Source organism: Sus scrofa, chromosome 12 (assembly GCF_054392235.1).
Source record: "Sus scrofa isolate SSC_HxYL_T2T_F1_AM1 chromosome 12, Sscrofa_HxYL_maternal_Yorkshire_Landrace_v2.0, whole genome shotgun sequence".
Taxonomy (NCBI): domain Eukaryota; kingdom Metazoa; phylum Chordata; class Mammalia; order Artiodactyla; family Suidae; genus Sus; species Sus scrofa.
This window is the reverse complement of record NC_139394.1, coordinates 55,321,697-55,341,258: the sequence shown is the minus strand read 5'-3', so window position 1 is coordinate 55,341,258 and position 19,562 is coordinate 55,321,697. Positions and strand designations below refer to the sequence as shown.

Here is a 19,562-nt window from a genome sequence, read left to right as displayed (position 1 = left end):
TCTGCAACCTACACCACAACTCATGGCAACACTGGATCCTTAACCCACTGAGCAAGGCCAGGGATCGAACCCGCAACCTCATGGTTCTAGTCGGATTTGTTAACCACTGAGCCACGACGGGAACTCCAATATAATCAGCATTTTTCTTATCAATGAAATAAAAATAGAAATGTATAGAATATATCAGAGCATTCACACATCGTAGAGGTAAGAATTGCTTTGTGAAACTTTTGTTTGTTGTCACAGTGTAAAACATGTTCATATCGGGAGTCACTGTCCAGAAAATTGGAGAAACGTGCACCCTCTCAGTGCGTGACCATCTTTGCGTTTGTGCCATGGCAGTCAGTGGACAGCAGAGGTCAGCCAATCCCCACACGGCAGCAAAACTGATCTCAGCCAGAGCAGAAAGCTCAGGAATGCCTAGCAGCACTGAGGCCTGAGGCCAGGCTGGAGGTGACAGCTATTAAGAGAAAATCCAGCTCATTTGCCTTCAGGGGTGACCACTTTTGAGAGAGATGAGAGTTGCACAAGCAGCCTGACTCCCCTGCAGCAGGGCACTCCAGGTGCCTGAGGATGCTTAGGTGTCTAGTGTTTCTCAGACTAAGGCCCTGTGACTCAGGATTGGGCCTTTGCCATGTTCATCTTGGAAAATCAAAGCATCTTCATGTGATGTGTGCCCACACTGATTTAAGGGAAGGTGCACATTTCACACTCCCTTCCAAACGGAGCCTTGATCTTGCAGAGCAGTGAATCCACATTCAGCACGGCTCTCCCCAGGCACTGTCAGAGCACTCGTGCCTTCCTCACGTCTGCCTGAGGTGGATCAGGACACTGGGGCACAGAGGGGTTAAATGGCTTGCCCCTGGTTACCAACTAGGAAGAAGCAGAGCCAAGATTCAAACCCTGCCTGGCTCGTTTTTCTCTTAACCACTAGCTTCTGCTGGCGGGAGAGGGCAAGAGATCCTGCCCGAGTCTCCTCTTGCTGTTCCCATTGTCATATCTAGGGGCCTCTTGGGTCCACATCTTCCCCGACCCTCCTGTAGCATTTCACCCTGAGGACAATCCCCTCCTCAAAATTTTCTCCTCCATTGGTTTCCATGAGCTGCACTGTGGCCCAGTCTTCTTTCACTGAGTCCTCTCCCCACCCCTAAACCTGCAAATGTCGGTGGTCCCCAGAGTTCTTCACTCAGCCTTCTTTTCCCACTGGGCATACCCCACCCACGGTGCCAACTGCTGTCTGAATGCCAGTGACCCCCACCCAGGCCTCTTTCCTGAGGACCTAGCCTGGACTTCGTGCCCTTGATGACCTAGATTCTTCTACTCAAAATGTCCAGAACTGACCCATCTGCCTTCTGTCCTGACTCCACCCATACCTATGGCCATATTCCCAACATGCCTCACCTGTGTTTCCTCAGTGACTGACACCAGCTGCCTGGCAGACATCTGTTACCTCTGACTTCTTGCCATTACACCCACACACAAGTCAGCCCAGTGGATATATGTGCTTTGTCTCTTAAAACCAACCATTGCCCTGATTCAGAGTTTTGTCATCTCTCCACCTGGCTTCCTTTCCTCTCTTCTGATCCATTTCCAACATGCTACCAAAATTATTTTTCTGAAACACATCTCACTCTTTCTTTCCCCGCTTCCTCAAACACTTTCAGTGCTTCTGCACCTCCTATGTTATGCCTGGCCTGGCCTACAGTTCTCTGGCATCTCTGCCACCAGGTCCCTCTAAGCACGCTGTGCTGCAGCTGCTTAGTGCTTGTCCTCCTGAAAGCACACTTTCTGTGACCTGATTCCAGGTCCCTCTGGGACTCCAGCACCACTCCCTGGAGGAACAGGAAGCAGAATGGAAAAATGGTGTGAGGGCGACACACCAGATGTGGTTTGTCCCTTGTCCTTGTCTGACTGAGTGGATACATTTGAATGAGGGTGTGGCACGTACCAGCACCGTCAAACACATTAGTGTGCAGGGCCTGTATCCAGTCCTGAGGCTTTTGACTGAAGGCAGGAGCCTGGCTGTGATGCAGGAGATGCTGTAATTCCCTGGAGCCCAGGAGCCAGCATCACAACCAGGCCAGGCTCCCCACCGCGTCTCCTGTCTCACCTCCTACCACACCCCAACACCTCCAATTCCTTTCCACCATGCTAATGCGAAAATATGCCAGATTTATTCCTGCCCCAGGGCCTTTGTACTTTCCACATGTGCTGCCTAGAATGCTCTTCCCCAGTTGTTTGTTGTGGGTTTTTTGGTTTGTTTTTTTTTGGTTTTTGGGGGTGGGGGGGCTTTAGGGCCACAGGTGTGGCATATGGCAGTTCCCAGGCTATGGATCGAATCGGAGCTTCAACTACTGACCTTTGCCACAGCCACAGCAACACCAGATCCAAGCCTCATCTGCGACCTACACCACAGCTAACGGCAATGTTGGATCCTTAACCCAGTGGGTTAAAGCACTGTGCAAAGCCAGGGATCGAACCTACATCTTCATGGATCCTAGTCGGGTTCGTTACTGCTGAGCCATGACAGGAACTCCATTCCCCAGATTTTTTAAGTGATTTGTCTCTTCATATCATTTAAGTATCAAAATATTGATTCTACTGATTAAATACCTCCTCTTCCTCCCCAATCCTCCGTCACTCTTGCCTCCAACCCTTATTTCACATTTTTCCGTAGCACTTACCACCATGTGAACTTACTTTATTCACCGCTCATTTACTGTCTGTGTTCTCCACTGAAAGGGCAAGGACCCTGACTTGTCACTATATCCCCAGAAGCCTAGCACAGAGCAGGCATGCAATTAAGTGTTTGTGGTACAGATAAATGACTGAATGGTTAGGAAAAATTTCAGAACCCCCAGCAGTTGGCTCAAACTGAGACTTCCACTGGCCTCTGTCAGTCTGGGCAGGATTGGCTGCTGCTGAGCCAAGGTCTTTGGCAGGCTTAGGCATGAGGAACTGGGGGAGGCCTGGACGGCCTCTCACGCTTGCTCTTGGCCCTCTGATGTTCCCTTCTGCCAGGTAAAATCCTGCCTTTCCTCAAGGCCCTGCTCCATTTCCCCCTCCCCAAGGAGCCTTGCCTAGTCCTCCACCTGAGCCCCAACCCCGGGGGTTCTCACTCCCCGACTGCTGCTCCCTCTTTTTACAGCACCCACGTAATTGTCCTTGGAATATTCTCATTGTTCCCTCCTGTCTCCCCCATGAGACTGAAAGCACATCAAGGGCAGGGGCTGTCACAAAACCTCTTTGTGTTTGGTAACTATGCATGGACTGAACAAACAATGTTAGGTTTGTCTGGACACAGGCATGGTCACTGAATGTTCTCAGCCCCTGTGAGGCAGGGCATCCCCTGGCAGAAGCAGGGTACATACATGGGGTGTAGCTTCTCCAGAGCACAATTACGGGCATATTTGGAAAGCCAGAGAGGCTTTAAATAAAGACAAAATTGTTTAGTGACATATGCTCACTCATCTACTACGTGGCCTTTCCCCCTTCTCCTTTTTTATTCACCCATGATTTACTGTGTTCCCACTCAGAGCCAGTTTCTGTGATGGCCACTAGGAGCTAGGGGAAGTTGTAAGCTAGGTGATTCAAGTTCAGAATCAGATCTGACTACTGTCAGGGCAGGCCAGGCAGGGTGACCCCACGACCCCTCCTCCTTTTGCCCTGCGTCATTTATAGTTTGCCTTCACCCCATGGTGCTTCAGCTGGGAATCCATACTTCAGCTGGCTTAAATGAATTGCTGTGCTTGCAAATAGCAAGACCCTTCAGATCCTACAAAATCACTTTATCCCTTCTCTTAAATGAGAATCCAACTCCACCATATCTGTTCTGGTGTGGTTCCTTGGGGTATGACCTTGGAGTGACTCAGCAGACATCACCCAGATTCCTTGGGGCCACCAGAGTGAGCTGGCCAGGTGGGCAGGCTAAGCTGAGCCTGCCTCCCAACAGTCTGAGGTCTGCGGATTAGGCTTCATGGGTGGAGAGCTCCAGACGAGTGGAAGGGCAGGTGCTTTGGGAAAGCATGGGCGTGTATGGCCAGCTGAGAGTGAAGGACTACCGTCAGCAAGGATGGAGCCACCCAGTATCCAGGTGGCTGTTTTATGTAATTACTGCATTTTATATACAGATAGTTTATTTTCTGCTTATTTTCATATACCATAGCCTTGGTATTCCCTATTTGTAAAAAGATTGACAGCAGCCACACTGTAGCATGTTGGACATAATGGATAGCACTGTACTCAGCATCTTTTATGTACAAACTTGTTGTTTTTCTGTTGAATTATTTCCTTGCAACCCATTCCCAGGGGTGGAATTACCATGTGAAAAAGGATGAACATTTTAATAGCTCTAGAGCCATATTGCCCAATCCTTTCCCTAAAAAACTATGCTAATTTACCAGGCCTCAGGCAGTGTATTTAAGCTGGTTTTACTACTGCCTCAAGAGCAGGAGATGCTATCCTTACGTTAATGTGTGCTAATTTAGTAGGTGTGGAGCGTCACACCCGGCTACCCAAGAATGTGCATTTCCCTGATTACAGTGAAGATGAGCAAGCTCTAGGTGCTGGCGACGGCCTTCCTGCTGTGTCGCAGGCTCTGTGTGCCTGCCTCTCTCCACCTCTCTGCCTCTCACTGACTGCATGTCGTCCTCGCTCTTTCAGGCTGTCTGTCTATCTTTCAGCTTCTGAATCCTGTCTTTCTCTGGTTTCTAACTGGGCAGATGCATGGCTGATTCATGGAGGTCCTGGATGAGCCCTGACAAGCTGCTGGCTGGACCCAGACACTAGCCACTGGCCTCTAAGGCCTCCCTCCCCGGTAAACTCAGATGAGGTCCTTCCTTCCAGTGGGGGCTCATCAGGAGCCTCCTCCATCTCCCCAGGTGGCCTCAGCTGGGCTGACCTCCAGAGAAATGGCTGGGAATGACCAGGCCGTCCCTCAGCAACCCCCTCCAGTTATGTGTTCTAGGCTCTCCATCCTCAGGACAGGAACTCCTGGCCATTCTTAAATATTCTGAAAATGTAGAAAATAATAAAGAAGGAAGTGTAATATTGTAGATTCACAAAAAATAACTGCTGTTACATTTCCATCTCAACGTTTTTTCCTGTGGTCACATATATTTTTATTATTTCTGAGGTCATATAGTATGTACAATTTTGTATCTGCTTTATTCACTTTAAGTTAGATTATAAGCATTTCAATATAATGAAATATTCTCCATAAACACCTTTACTTACTGCAGAAGAGTTTTAAGTGGATACACCGTAAATGCTGTCATTATCCAAATGTTGGGCATTTATATTTTTAGTTTTTCAAGAATATAAAAATACACTGAAGTAGACATCTTTTAAATACAAATCTTTGTCCACAATTTGAATTTTCCCATAGATTAAATTCATATTCATAAGGTATAAACATACCTTTAGTCTTTCTATTTTGCTTTGCTGAAAGCTTGAACTGATAACACATGCCAATCTCACCACACAACTGCATGAAGAAATAACTTATTTATTTATTTGTTTGTTTATTTATTTATTTTTGGCTGTGCCTGTGGTATGTGGAAGTTCCCAGGCCAGGGATCGAACCATGCCACAGCAGTGACCCTAGCTGCTGCAGTGACAATGCCAGATCCTTAACCCACTGCTCCAGAAGGTAACTCCCACAAATATTTTTAAAAACATGTACTGATTTGAAATACAGCCTATTAATTCCTTTTAACAGGTAAACTGAGACTCAGTAAGGAAAGGGGGTGTGCCTGGGGTCCCCCCAGGAGTGTGTTATCTCATTCCATCCTTACAACAGTCTATGGTAGTGTGGGAGCCAAGGCCCACAGATGATATAACCCGCCCAGATTCACACTCAGCTCATGTGATGTGGAGCCTGAGTTTAATCCCACGTTCTTGGAACCTAGGGTGCTTCATCTCTGTTCTGTACTTCATCTCTATTCTATAGCTGCTCTTTGTTCCTAGACTTGAGGCTGAAAGGTGGTTTGGGGCCAAGACCTGAAAAATCTCAAGAGTTCGGGTTTGCCCTGTAGACAGAGGGGTGCCATTAATGGGTTCTTAAGCCTCAAGACTGTTGTTTTACGGATATGTTTCTGGCGGCCTAGCTGGGGGAGGCTGGAGACAAAGCCCAGTTGGGAGATGCAGCCTACAGATAATGGGAACAGCACAGAGACCTGCACGGACCCCTGCACACGTGTGCTTGTGGGTTAGGGCCCTGAGCCATCGGGAACATTAAGGGTCTGGGGAGGCCTCCTGCCATGCCCTCCTTGCTGGGCAAGGGCCATTTTTATCTGCCACACGTCAGACAGAACCTGTGCCAACTACCAAAGACTCCACCTCAAATCTAGCAAATAAGAGAGAGGACGGTATGGATTACATTATATTTAAAACAAGCCCACACAATGCCTGTAATTTTTCATTCTGACTCCATAATTATAGCTCAAGACCAGTCAGATCATAGCTATCCCCACACCGACCTGCTGTTGAGACACATTGAATTAAAGGTTTTGCTGCCCCTCCAGATTCTATTTTGGATGCCAAGCACTGGCAGGTAGCTGGCCTTTCACAAGACCCATCCTGGTGGAGCCCCTCCCAGGGCAGCAGGCACGAAGGCCAGGTCAGCACTGGGCTCTCAGAAAGACCACCAATGCTTGTGAGGCTTTGCCAACTGGAGCCTCAGGCCTAAACCGGGGGCCTGGAGAGCTGAGGGAGAGCCATCCTTGGAGCAGGTCGGCCGTGCTTGGTCAGGCCTTTGCACTCTGGATTTCTGAGCTCTGCTCTCCCCTAGACCCTGACCAGGGTCCCAGGGTCAGATAGGCCAAGCCCTGGCTATTGGGCACGGTTGTCACAGATAGGCTGGCATTGCCTAGAGGAAAAGGGGGGAAAGGAGAATCGAAGGAGCATGAGCCAGCCAGGCTTACACAGATGGGCCCTGTGACTAACCAGGCCTGGGCTAATTAAGGCCCCCTCCCAGCCTTGAGCTCCACCAAAGAACACCACCTCTCAGCCCCACAAAGGTGCCTCTGACAGAGCAGGACAGGGGGTGGATCCCTGCCCACAGACCTGGAGCCCCACTTCCCCCTCCTCCACGTGGCCCCACACACCCGTTCCTGCCTCCAGGTAGCCCTGTGGGGGAGATGGACTAGCTCCCATTCATCCATAAACTGCAGAACCGGGCTGTGTCAGAAGCCCTTCACATGTATCACCTGCCAAGTAGGTGTGGCCTACTAGTGTTACAATTTCCACCTTAGACGTGAGGAAAAGGAGCTCAGAAAGGTGAAGTGTGGGGCTCCAGGCCACCCAGCTCATGTGTGAAGGAGTGGGAGCTGGAACCCAATTGTCCAAACTCCCACAGATCACATGGCTCATCCATAGGCAGCTGGCCTGAAACCACCAGGCCTGCTGCCATCTGGGCCTTGGCAGCTTCACAACCCAGCAACTCTCTAAGCACTTGGGCCTAAGAAATCCCAATCCCAGTACCTGTCTTCGCACAGCTCTCCTGCTACACATGGCTTGGCTTTGCCTCAGCCAGCTCCCTGCACAGACCCCTGCTCTCGTGTCCTCACGTAGGACGGACAGTTCCTTCCTCTGCCCTTTGAGCACACACTCCTGCACTTTTCTTTTTTTTTTTTTTTGCTTTTTAGTGCTGCACCCACGGCATATGGAGGTTCCCAGGCTAGGGGTCGAATCAGAGCTACAGCTGCCGGCCTACACCAGAGCCACAGCAATACCAAATCCTTAACTTCCTGAGTGAGGCCGAGGATCGAACTCGCAACCTCATGGTTCCCTGTCAGATTCGTTTCCACTGCGCCACAACGGGAACTCCTGCACTTCTTTTTTAACATTTAATCTTCTTGTCACCATTCACATGACTTTCCAAATAGACTTCTCAGAGCAGGGCCTGTGTCCTATCTCTTTGTTACTAGTTTGACACCTGGCACATAGTGGCTGCTTACTGTTCGTTGCAAGAAAAAAGGAGAGTCTGAAAAACTGTTCATTCTTCAAAACTACACCTAGGATAGGGCCCGGGAAGGCTTTCCTGACTCACACAGTTAACCCCGTCGGGTCCTGTACAGTCAGTAGGGTTGTTTACTTGGGTATACCCTTGGGGGCAGGGACAGAACCTGATTCTTCCCTGTGACCCCATCTCTCAGCACAGGGGTCAGTAAATGTAGCACTGAATTGCTCTTCCCTTCACAGACCCAGGGCACCATGACCTGAACCAGCCAGCTGTCCAAGTTGCCAGGCTTAAACCACTGAGGGCTGGCAGGCCGGGGATGTTTGCTGAGGAAGGGAACACTGAAATAAATCCTAACTTTAAAAAAGAAACACACCCCATAGGTGTTCTATTTATATGACAATCAGCTCTGTTTTTCAGTGACTGCCCTCCTACCTCACCTCCCCAAGGTGGGCCCTACCCTCCCACAAGGCCCTTCTACACCCTACCCGGTAATCATGGCCCTACCTGCCCCTATCCCCACCCCTGTTTGCTCTTTGGGGTTTCCCTCGATTGCAGGGTGAGAGCTTCCAGACAGCCCAGAGGCCTGTCTCATGCCTGGCCCCAGACTCCCTCCCTCCCTCTCTGAACTGCCCTTCTAATCCCTGAGTCCAGAGAAGCAGGCCAGAGTCAGGGCTGATGGCCTGTGGTGTGGGGGAGGGGAAGAGCAAGGGCACGTCCATCTTGCCAGGTGACTGGGTGGCCCTCACTGAGCCAGAGAAGGGCAGATTGACGGCTGGGGCACAGGAGCCAGGCCCTGTTCCTCCCAGGTCTCTGAGGCCAGCAGGACCACACTCCCTAGTTCAGACAAAACTCCTACATGGCACAGTGAGGAGAATGGTCTTTGGAGTGAGGCTCACGGTCCCTGTCCTGGTCCTGGCCCTGCCAGCACCTAGACAGCTCTCCTACCTCCCATCCTCTCAGCCTCAGACCTGTCCCTGGCCAGACAGCTACACCTGCTTGGGTCAGCTGGGGGCCACACCAGAGGCAGAGAAAGCCCAGGGCCGGCCATTCTGGCACTGGGGCCATGTGTGAAAGCTGGCAGGGTGAGAAATTCAGATCGGAGAGCAGCAGCTCCATGCTTCCTGTGTGCTCTCAAGGCTCAAGCTTCGGGCATCTCAGCCCTGGATTTGTGAGCCTCCGTCTGTAGTCTCCCTGCTCACCTCACCTCCTCCATCAGCTCTCTCGCCCTAGAGTCCCATGGCCTTAGGGAGCACCCCACTCTCTGGCAAAGTTCCTGCTCCTCACACAGGGCCAGTTGGGTGAGGGGTACCAGGTGACCCTCAGTATCCTGGCAGCTCCCTCCAGTCTCCAGCCTGATTCTAGGAAGAGACCAGGGCAAGCCTGAGGTGGGAGCTGGGGCTGAGGCTCACCGTCCTGGGAAGCTTCTGAGCCTCCCTCACAGCTCAGCACTCAGGCAGGCACCCAACTAGCCACAACTGCAGTTTCCAGAGAGCCAGGCCTCCCACCGCAGGGACAGTAAACTGAGAGGCACTGGAGCTATAAATGTGAAGTGGTGAACCACAGGACACTGCCGCAGCCCTACAGTGGGCAGGAGCCTGCCTCCCTCCCCGCCTCCCTGCGAGCTACAGGGCCCCCCTGCCAAGCCTCTGAGACAGCCCAGGACTGCCCACCAGCTCCAGCTCCAGCTCCCGCTCTGGGCTCTGAGTAGGGTAGCTGCGCCATCTCCATCCCCAGAACAGTGGAAGGCCCAGCCAGGGGCAGGGCAGGCAGGACACCACACATCACTTTGTAGACCAGTGCCCCTGGTCTCACCTCACAAGCACCATCGTGCTCTATTTTGACTCACACAAGAGAAGGGGGACTGGTAACTTCTGGAGCTTACTGCTTCTAAAGGTCTTACTCCTTCCCTGGGGTGGTAGCAGGTCACGGCTTCAGATCCATTTACAGGCTGCCGTGGGTACAGTCATTGTGGCCTTGGGGCTCATGTGGTCCCAATGGGCATCCTCATTGGCTCTACCAGAAGTGAGACCCTAGGAGTGGCAGCAATGGCTGATGATGTAAGAGCAACCCCCTTTACCAAGTGCCCACCGCATGCCCAGCCCAGAGCTCTCAGACCATGGAAGGGTTATTGTCTCATAGGCAAGAGTCCATAGCTAGAGAGAAGGTTTGGAGCTCAGCTGTGCCTCAGGTCTCCCCATCCCTCCCCGCCCCACACACATCGGGCCTGGGTGGAAGTGCCATGGGAGGGGAAGCAGAGGCCCATCTGGAAGGGTGCAGGGAAACAGAGAAAGGGAAGGCGGTCCCCTCTTTCTCTGTCCTCTCAGAGCCGCCAAAATCAGCCTCTCCTCCAACATCCCTGCTCAGCTGGACAGTCCATCCCTTAGCACGAGTCCCTCTCATTAGGCTAGGGAGCTGACCAGGAAAGGTAAGGTCACCCTCAGCCCCCCAGGAGAGCTCAGAATGAGCCATTGGGTCTCTGGGATTGTGCTGAGCAATATCTCTTCAATGTCCCTTCGCTGGAACCCTTTCAGGGAGGTGGACAGAAATGGATGCCTAGGAAGTACCATCAGCCAAGACAGAGGCCCTCCCAGCAGTCTGTGAGGAAGTGCTCAGGGCTGGGTGGTGGGGAAGAGAGACAGTGAGGGTCCTCTGGACATGACCACAGGCCCAAGGGTGACCAACCAGGCAAGTCCGTGGGGCCTGGCTCTGTGCTGGCAGTCTGGCTCACTACCTTGTGAGTCAGATAGTTCAGCTTTCCAAGGCCACTGATGGGAAAAGACAGGCTGGACAGATGCTTACTGCAAAAAACATTTAGTATTTCTTATTTGTAAGAAACTTTTAAACTTTACAGGAGGATATAAAGGAAAGGCTTAATGTATGGAAAAACACCATTTTGTTGTATAAGATGGGTCAATATTATAAAGATATCATTTCTCATCTAACCTCATCTATAGATCTGTTATGATTCATTCATTCATTCAGTGTTTATGGAGCACCTACTATGTAGCAGGCACGTTTTTAGGCACAGGGAATATAGGAGAGAACAGAAGAGACCAAAAATCCTTGCCCTCATGGGCTTAAATTCTTAAAGAGGGGAGAGAGACAATATAAGTAAATTATATAGTACATTAGATAAAAAATGCAATAGAGAAAAAAAATCAAAGACAGTATAGAGAGTGGGAAGCGGGTGGGGAGTTACAGTTTATAATGGGCCGAGGAGTAGTAACATCTGAGCAGAGATTTAAAGGAGGTGATGGGGCAGGAGTGTACTTTGGATACTATTAGAGCAGCGAGGAGGCCTGTGTAGCTAAATCAGAGCGAGTCAGTGGTTCTCAGACATTTGGTGATGCCTGGAGATATTTTTCATTGTCACAACTGGGGGTGGGGGGGGTGCAGGGTTGCTCTTGGCATCTAATGAATAGAAGCCAGGATCTGCTGGACATCCCACAGTGTACAGACAGCTTCCTACAACAAAGATTTACTTAGTCTGAAATGCCAATTATGCTGAGGTCAAGAAACCCTAGAGAGTGAGGCAGAGTGGTAGGAGAGATAGCCAGAGAGGTAACTGCCAGCCAGGTTTTTATTGGAACTAGAGAAGCTGATTCAGAAATTCTTATGGAAAAATATGTGAGAATAGCTGGGAGCAGGAGGCAGGGAGGATTAAAAAGAAGAATAAACACAGAATTTCATCAGATTGTAACACACACTATATTTTTATGACAAATGACTGAAAGAGTTCTTGGGGAGTTCCCATTGTGGCACAGCAGAAACGAACCCGACTAGTATCCATGAGGATGTGGGTTCGATTCCTGGCCTCAATCAGTGGGTCAAGGGTCTGGCATTGCTTCAAACTGTGGTGTAGGTCGCAGACGCGGCTCGGATCTGGCATTGCTGTGGCTGTGGCGTAGGCCAGCAGCTGCAGCTCCAATTCTAGCCTGGGAATCTCCATGTGCCACAGGTACGGCCCTAAAAATCAAAAAAGGAAAAAAAAAAAAGTTCTTATAAGTGACTAAGAAAAGGGCTTTTTAAGAAACTCTCGAAAAGTAGGAAAAGGGGAGTTTACAATAAAAGATACACAAGTGGATTATAAACATGTGAAAAAATGCTCAACCTTACTTGCAATTTAAAGAAACGAAAATAAAAATCATGAGATAGCATTTTGCAGCTGTCAGAGTAGCAAAGACTGAGAAGTTTGATTATACACGGAGTTACTCGGGCCGTGTGAGAATGTGGTCTCATGCGCAGTCCAGCCTTTTTGGGAAACAGGCTGGCAATATCTGTCCCATATTTCATCCAATATGCCACTCTAGGAGAGTATTCTGCTCACATAGGTTTATAAAGATAGAGGTACAGACATGTTTATCACAGTACACACAAAAGATTGGAAATGACCCAAATGCCCATCAACAGGGGCCTTGTTTATTATATGGTATACACTTACAATGGAACACTATGCAGCTTTTTAAAAAGACTGAGGCTTTCTCCTCGGCACACAACCAAGACAAATGAAAGCATAGGTCCACAAAAAGACTTGTGCAGAGAATTTTAAAACAGCTTTATTCAGATAGCCCTCACCTGGAGCAAACCAAATGTCCATCAAAGGAGAATAAACAAATCGTGACGTGTTCATACCCTGGAACACCACTTAGCAACAGTGACAAAAGTAATGAATAGATACACACAACGGGAGTGAATTTCTAAAGCATTTTGTTAGGCAAAATAAATCAGACACGAGTATGTACTGTATGATTCCACTGACATGAATTTCAACAGGCAAAACCAACCCCTGGTGACAGAAATCAGATAGTGGTTGCTTGAAGAAGGTACAGACTCCTGGAAGGGACAAGAGAAGCTTCTTAAGGTAAGGAGATGGAAGTGGGGTGTTGCTTACATGTTGTATACAGTTGTCTAAATCATTGAATTTTACACTTAAGGTCTGTGCATTTTGCTGAATTTAATCGTATCTCAATTTAAATTTTAACTATTGAATGAGGGGAAAAGGTCGAACTTAATATGTCCTGAAGTGGAATACTCTCCAACTAAATTAAGGAGGAGGAGTGGAAACAAGGGCAGGAAATGTATGTAGTTTACTCCCGGTTTGACAAAGAGGACATGATTCTAGCACCTAAACTTGCAGACGGTCTGCCCTCCGAATCTGTGAGTTCTGCATCTATGGATTCAACCAGTCACCATACAGGACCACGGATTAGGGAGGGTCAACTATGCGAGGCCATTTTACATAGGGAACTTGAGCATCCAAAAATTTTGGTACCCATGGGGGTCCTGAAACCAATTCCCAAAGGCCGAATGTATATGTAGCATTTCTGCAAGCACATGTAAGAAACTATTGGACAGTGGTTGCCCTTCTGGAGGGGCATGGAGGTCTCAAAGGCTGATCCTGGGAGTTCCTGTTGTGGCTCAGTGGTTAACGAACCCGACTAGTATCCATGAAGATGTGGGTTCGATCCATGGCACTGCTCACTGGGTTAAAGATGCAGCATTGCCGTGAACTATGGTGTAGGTCGCAGACGCAGCTTGCAGCTCGGATAACATGTTGCTGTGGCTGTGGTGTGGGACAGCAGCTACAGCTCTGATTCACCCCTTAGCCTGGGAACCTCCATATGCTGCAGGTATAGCCTTAAAAAAAAAAAAAAAAGACAAATGTCGAAATCTGATCCTGGAGGGACAGGTCTCCATACTTTTTTGTGCTATTGGAATTTCTTTCAACTTTTTAGATATAAAAATAGTTAAAATGTCTTGAGTAACAGAGCATTCTGAGATTGAATTGTCCTATTTCTCAACCCCTGGTGGCTGGACGCAGGGACATAAATGCTGCTCTAAGACTGCCAGGAGCAGCCAGTGTCTCTGAGGGTGGAAGTGGGCATTTGCACAAGCATATCCAGGAAGCAGCTGGAAGGCCTTCCTGGGGCAGGGAAGTGAGAACCTGAATCCTGGCTTAGAACACCAAGGGAGATAAACCAGATATCTATCTCATTGCAAGGATTTCAGCCAAAAATGATAAGCTTTCTGTTGAAGAATGAAAAAACCCATCCCATGGTGTGGAAGATTTATATTGATGGGCTATATATCTATAATATATATTAACGTGTAAAAAATTTCCTTAGAAAAGACAAAAAAAAAAAAAAAGGAGTTCCCATCGTGGCGCAGTGGTTAACGAATCCGACTAGGAACCATGAGGTTGCGGGTTCGGTCCCTGCCCTTGCTCAGTGGGTTAACGATCCGGCGTTGCCGTGAGCTGTGGTGTAGGTCGCAGACGCGGCTCAGATCCCGTGTTACTGTGGCTCTGGTGTAGGCCGGTGGCTACAGCTCCGATTCAACCCCTAGCCTGGGAACCTTCATATGCCGCGGGAGCGGCCCAAGAAATAGCAACAACAACAACAACAAAAAAAAGACAAAAAGACAAAAAAAAAAAAAAAATTTCCTTAGTAGGTTGGGAGACAAGCCTTTTAAGAGGATGTGGGACCAAGGGAGAGAGTACCGAGAAGTGGGAGTTCTGCGCTAAGAATAGGACTGCCATATGTAGTTTTTAGCCAGACAGTCCAGCATTTGGTCTTTATTTCCACAAACAAGAACATGCCATCAAGGATCCTACCTGAGAATGTCCATATTCATTTTGAGAATTGGACTCTGTGCTAGTGATCTGACTCCTTGGTTGGAGTCCTGAGCAGAAGTCTCACTACCCATTCTTTTGTGTGTGAGGGATGGTGGGGAGAAGACTTTACCTGTCCCAGGGAAGTGCCCTGCTCACTGGCTTTGCCAGAGGAGGAGGCCCAGGTCTGTCCCTAAGGAAGTTCTCAGGACAGAGGGTTGGGGAAGGATCCCAATTCTGGGATCAAAGGATAAGGAACCTGGAGTGCATAAGATCCTTGTGGAGTCATAAGTGCCTGGGAAAACAGTTCAGGGAGTGATCTTAGGCAGGATTATGTGTTCAGCTAACCTTGGGCCCAAATGTCTGATTCAGGCTAAGAGAGAAATCAGGGTCTTATGTCTTCAAAAGGTGCAAGAGACAAAATATCAATGGGAAAAAGGGCTGGGGGCTTTCAGCAAACGGCTAGGACCCAGATGGGGGCAGGGAGTGGGCCATGGAAGAGACTTTAAGCTGAGACACATGGGGATGGGGCAGGGGCTGCACCTGGCCCAGGCAGGTGACTCTGGAGAAAGGCCCTTACAGGTGCCCTAGCCCAGCCTCTTCCTGATGGAAACTGAGGCCCAGGGAGTAGACTGACTTGCTCTGTATCAGACGTCAGGACTGAGCATGGTCCATGACGCAGACTCCAGCCTCCCAATCCAGCGGTTCTCTGGGAGGAAGGCAGAGGTGAAGCCCTTGACCAGAGAAACTCATCCTCTCTTCCTTCCTAGAAACGTGTTTCTGCTGAACTGCATGGAAAAAGAGAGATGAGTCCTAATTTGTCTCATAATATTCCAGTTCCCCTTTGTCAATGATTGGCCTGAGGGTGGGCATGTGATTTAGTTCTGGTCACTAAGACACAAAGGGAAGCATGCAGAGGTTTCTGAGAAAGATTTTGCTTTCCTAATAAACAGGAGAGATGCATTAGGTGCCATCGTGCCCCCGTCCCTCACACCTTTCTTCCTTGCTGCCTTCAGTGCAGATGTGTATAGCATGAGGGTCAAGCATGACAGTAAAGGCTTGATGCCCTTAAGATGGCAGAGTGGACCATAGGTGGCCCAAGTGAGCTGCTGGACCAGTGCCAGCAACTGTCTTCCTCCAGACTTCTTGTTAAGTAAACATTAAATACCTTTATGGTTTAAGCCACTGTTAGCTAGGTTTTTCTCTCATTTGCAGCCAAATGTAATCCTGATTGGCACTGACCATAAATGTTAGTGCCGCTCCAGCCAACGTCCAGAGAAGTTTAGAAACAGCCTTTGGTCAGCCTCCTCAACCTGGGGTCTGCTCTCCTGAAACCCCACCCAGCTTTCTTTTCATCCCCCAATCAGATAGAATCCCCTCACCCTTACCCCCACCCCACCACATCCTCCCCCATCAGCTGGCCAGTTCTACTCATCCTTCACTGCCCACTTTGGATGACCTTCACTGACCTTGCCATTGCCAGCAGGCGTGGATCTAATTGACCACACTGACCAGTCATTTATTTACCAACCACACTTGTGGTGGCCTGCTGTGGATCCGCCATAGGGCCAGCACTGGACCCAGCGGGCAGTGCAAGTCCTTGGGAGTCCTCACTGATGAGGCAGTCAGCAGCAGCAGTGTAGGGGCTTGATATAGCAGTGGGTCAGTTCTGCCTTGGTGGGGGAGCAGGTAGCCATTTCCATACTGCTGTCTCCAAACAAAGGCTTTGCTTCTTTAGGCAAAGACCAGCCCTGTCTGTCCAAAGACTGACCTGAGCCCATCTCAGAGGAAGCTGCAGAAAGACACTCTTGTTGATGATCCCTGAGCAGGCAGGGCCTTGGGGTGGATATGCAGCTGGCCAGCCACTTTTCCCTACAGGCCCTATAAGGCCAAGGCCCTTAATGGCTAGGAAGCAGCAGTGGACACGGCAGTGGAAGATCTGGACTGGAACCTCAGCTGCCACTAACTGGATGTTTGACTTTGGACACAGTGTGGCCTCTCTGAGCCCCAGAATTAATGAAAGACAGAGGAGGTTAATAACGCCCGCCTATCTCACAGGCTGCTGCAGACAACGAATGAGATAACTAGCAGGTACACCAGAGGCAGGGAGGCCCAGCTCAGTGGAGGTGGGCAGTGAGTAAGTGTTCGCTCATCCCCCTGCCCCCGCCCCCCACCCAGCAGAAAGCCCGAGCCGGAGCCCTGCACCTTCCGTGGGAGACCGATGGGGCGGTCAGGAATCATCCCACCCAGGGAACCAGGTGGTACATGTGTGGTCCTAGGGTTGAGGTTGGGGGTTCCTTGGGTTCCCATGCTTTCTTCTGCTCTGAAAAATACCCTCAGTGGAGCAGCGCAAGAAGGAAAGAAAGTTGGGTTGGCGGCGGGTAGCAGAGTAGGAGTCCCTCGTTTGTCTCTCACAGGAGTTCTAAAGGCTCTTAGGCTGCTCTGGAGTCTTTGCCCATCAATGTCAGGTAGACTGATTCATGAGCAAGGGCCATCTTCAGGGCCCACCCAGCACTAGATGCTCTCAGCAATGCTGTATTAGCAGAGGAAGGCTTTCCCCAGAGGAGCCCACACTCTGCATGGCGAACAAACTCTGAAGGAGCCCTGCTCTTGGCAGTTAACAAGCATCTTCTCTGGACCTGCAGCTGAGGGAGGAACTAGAGTCCCCACCCCAGAGGAGCCATCACTGCCCATACTTGGAATGTGACCCCAGCTGTTTGGGGGCAGGAAAAGCATCTCCCGGAAGAGCCAAACTGACCTCCTGGGAGAAAAGGGCGGATTCCAGCAAATGTCAGCCACACAACAAAGGGCCGTAGGAGCAGAAGGGGGTGCCCCCACGGAGCTGGGAAGGGGTCCAAATTGTCAGTTAAAATGGAGCAGGTTACCAGTGGGGTGCTGTGGGTGGTGTCATTTGAAAGTTATTGGCTCAAATTCCTCGTCCTTTGGTGGTGGCATCCTACTCCTGGGTCCCAGGAGGCTCTGATTCCCAACCTCACTCCAGCAGTGGGAAGCTGCCCAGGACTAGGTGTTCTCATCCTGGGCTGGATTGTCCCTTCCGAGTGACAGGCATGATCTGAGGCAGCCCGAGGTAAGCTGGGAGTCTGGAAGGTTGTTTTTCTCTCAGCTCCCAAGCTGGGATCTGATTCCCATTTAGATGATGAGTGGACACCAGAGCCCAGCCGTGGGGCTAGCTCAAGGCTGAGTGGGGGCAGGACCCTGCTCATCCCAGAGATGACGGCAGGCCCCCAGGAAAGATGAGCGCCAGCAGCCTTGTGGGAGGCTCCCTTTGCTTCCAAGCCTGCCTTCCAGGTGCCTGTCTCCAGCTGTGACACTGGGCATGGAGGAAGATGTGGCCCATTGGTTGGGTCTCTGTGTGCTGTGGACATCATGGGGTCACCTTGGGTCACGAACCCCAAAGCTCTGCTTGGAGGTATACTGGAAGGTCGGGAAGTCCTCAGAAGGGCAGGGGCCGTGGTCGTGGTTGTGCAGTTCTTTCAAAGTCTCAGTGTGAGGTCACATTAGCCCAGTCCGGGAAATTGCCCAAGTCAAACATGACCCGTCCCCAGGTGTTGACAGCCAGAAATACACAGGCAATTCCAATTATGTTCATCACTACTCCTGTTTTCATCTGGAGAAAAACAAGGTTAGAGTCAGCACCCTTGGATCTGCTGGGCTGTCAGAACAAAGGTGAATAAGACGCAGGAATGAGTGCTCTGAGAGGAGGAGACAAAGGCTATTTGCTGGGCCTCCTGTCCCCTGTCCTTGCTCTGTGCTCACCCCACTCCCAGGCAGAACAGTTCATGTCCAGTAAGAATCAGCCTGGACAGGTGGGCTCTCCAGGCTCCCTGGGGCCTTTGGAAAACTGGGCCTCAGGGAGGCGAGGAAGTTATTAGAGGAGCCCAGGTCTGACTCCAGGTCCAGCACTCACCCCAGTGCTTTCAGCCTCCCATAGGCACATGCTGGCTTTCCCAGAACCTCCTACAGCCTTTCCAGTGCCTGCTCTGAGTTCTTTGTATGCTCACTAACCATTGCTTTCAAACCCTGTGGTAGATTTTCCACCAGGGATTGGAATTAAGTTTACAGTCCCTGGTTTCTAAGACCCACCTCTGTGTGAGAACGCTCCATGGAGTCCCAAAGGTACCCAGCAGAGGCTCCGAGATAACTAACACCTGATTGGGCCAAGGGAGGGACCCTCTTTTCTGGCCTCCCCTGCTCTCACACAGTTGCCTCCCCCTCCCTGAGCTGCAGAGCTGCCTGCCTTCTCCCCACACAGAAGTCAAAGCAGAACTGAAGACTTCCTCCTTTGGCTGCATTTGTTCCCAAGGCAGCATCTGTTCCCAGGCAGTGGTGTCTCTGCCCCTCCCTGCTACCATGTCTGCAGACACCTCTACCCATCTCTTTGGCTATCATTAGCACTCCCCCCGCCCAGCCTTGCCCCTCCTGACTGCCCTCATGGGTTCTTGCTAGTTTGTGAGGTCCATCTTGGCCGTGTGGGACCCCCACCCTCACCCTTTCCAAGTGTTCAGCCACTCCCCTGGTGGGAGATCCTGTATCCCACCTCCCAGTTTGGGGAAACAAAACAGTCTGTGAAATACGAGATCATGTCAAAAAAGAAAAGCTGCATATAAATTCAAATAATGAGTTAGGTCTGGACGTTTGGTGGTATTCCCAAACTGTTTGAATCACAGGTCATTAACAAATGGGGCATCCCTCATGACAAAAGCAAGAGAGCTGATAGGATTGAATAAAAGCAGCTGAGTTACCATGTCGGAAACCTTGAGGTGTCCGTAGGAAAACACAATGGCATTAGGTGGGGTGGCCACGGGCAGCATGAAGGCAAAGGATGAGCTCAGGGTACAGGGGATCATGACGTACAGCGGGTTGAGGCCAATGGAACGTGACTGGGGAAAAACACAGCAGCACAGCAACGTCACAGATGCAGAAAACAAAAGCTCCCGGGGACCATCACTCTGAAAAGCATTTCCGTAA

At 50.2% G+C, this 19,562-nt stretch overlaps 3 protein-coding genes across 21 annotated transcripts in view; 2 read left to right on the top strand and 1 right to left on the bottom strand.

Moving 5' to 3' along the window:
• The window catches only part of FBXO39 (F-box protein 39), a 92,615-nt gene that overhangs the window by 5,203 nt on the left and 67,850 nt on the right, over positions 1–19,562 (top strand). For 2 of the 4 annotated variants that reach the window (XM_013981237.3, XM_021067713.2), the window contains exon 3: positions 12,737–12,824. The exons of the other annotated variants lie outside the window; for them this stretch is intronic. The gene's annotated coding sequence lies outside the window, so the exon portion shown is untranslated. The remainder of the gene's footprint in view (positions 1–12,736; positions 12,825–19,562) is intronic. 4 annotated transcript variants of the gene reach the window in all.
• Positions 1–19,562, top strand: part of C12H17orf100 (chromosome 12 C17orf100 homolog) — a 63,322-nt gene that overhangs the window by 5,203 nt on the left and 38,557 nt on the right. For 11 of the 14 annotated variants that reach the window (XM_084985752.1, XM_084985749.1, XM_021067715.2 and 8 more), the window contains exon 3: positions 12,737–12,824. The exons of 1 other annotated variant lie outside the window; for it this stretch is intronic. The gene's annotated coding sequence lies outside the window, so the exon portion shown is untranslated. Of the gene's footprint in view, positions 1–246; positions 2,640–7,669; positions 8,332–12,736; positions 12,825–19,562 lie in introns of those variants that run through there. 2 more of the 14 variants (XM_084985755.1, XM_084985753.1) reach the window with 2 other exon arrangements.
• Positions 12,495–19,562, bottom strand: part of SLC13A5 (solute carrier family 13 member 5) — a 31,278-nt gene continuing 24,210 nt past the window's right edge. For all 3 annotated transcript variants that reach the window (XM_013981236.3, XM_084985530.1, XM_084985529.1), the window contains 2 exons: positions 19,337–19,474; positions 12,495–18,201 (listed from right to left, as the gene is read on the bottom strand). In XM_013981236.3, the coding sequence (XP_013836690.3) occupies positions 18,076–18,201; positions 19,337–19,474 (264 nt within the window). In that variant the 3' untranslated portion in view covers positions 12,495–18,075. The remainder of the gene's footprint in view (positions 18,202–19,336; positions 19,475–19,562) is intronic.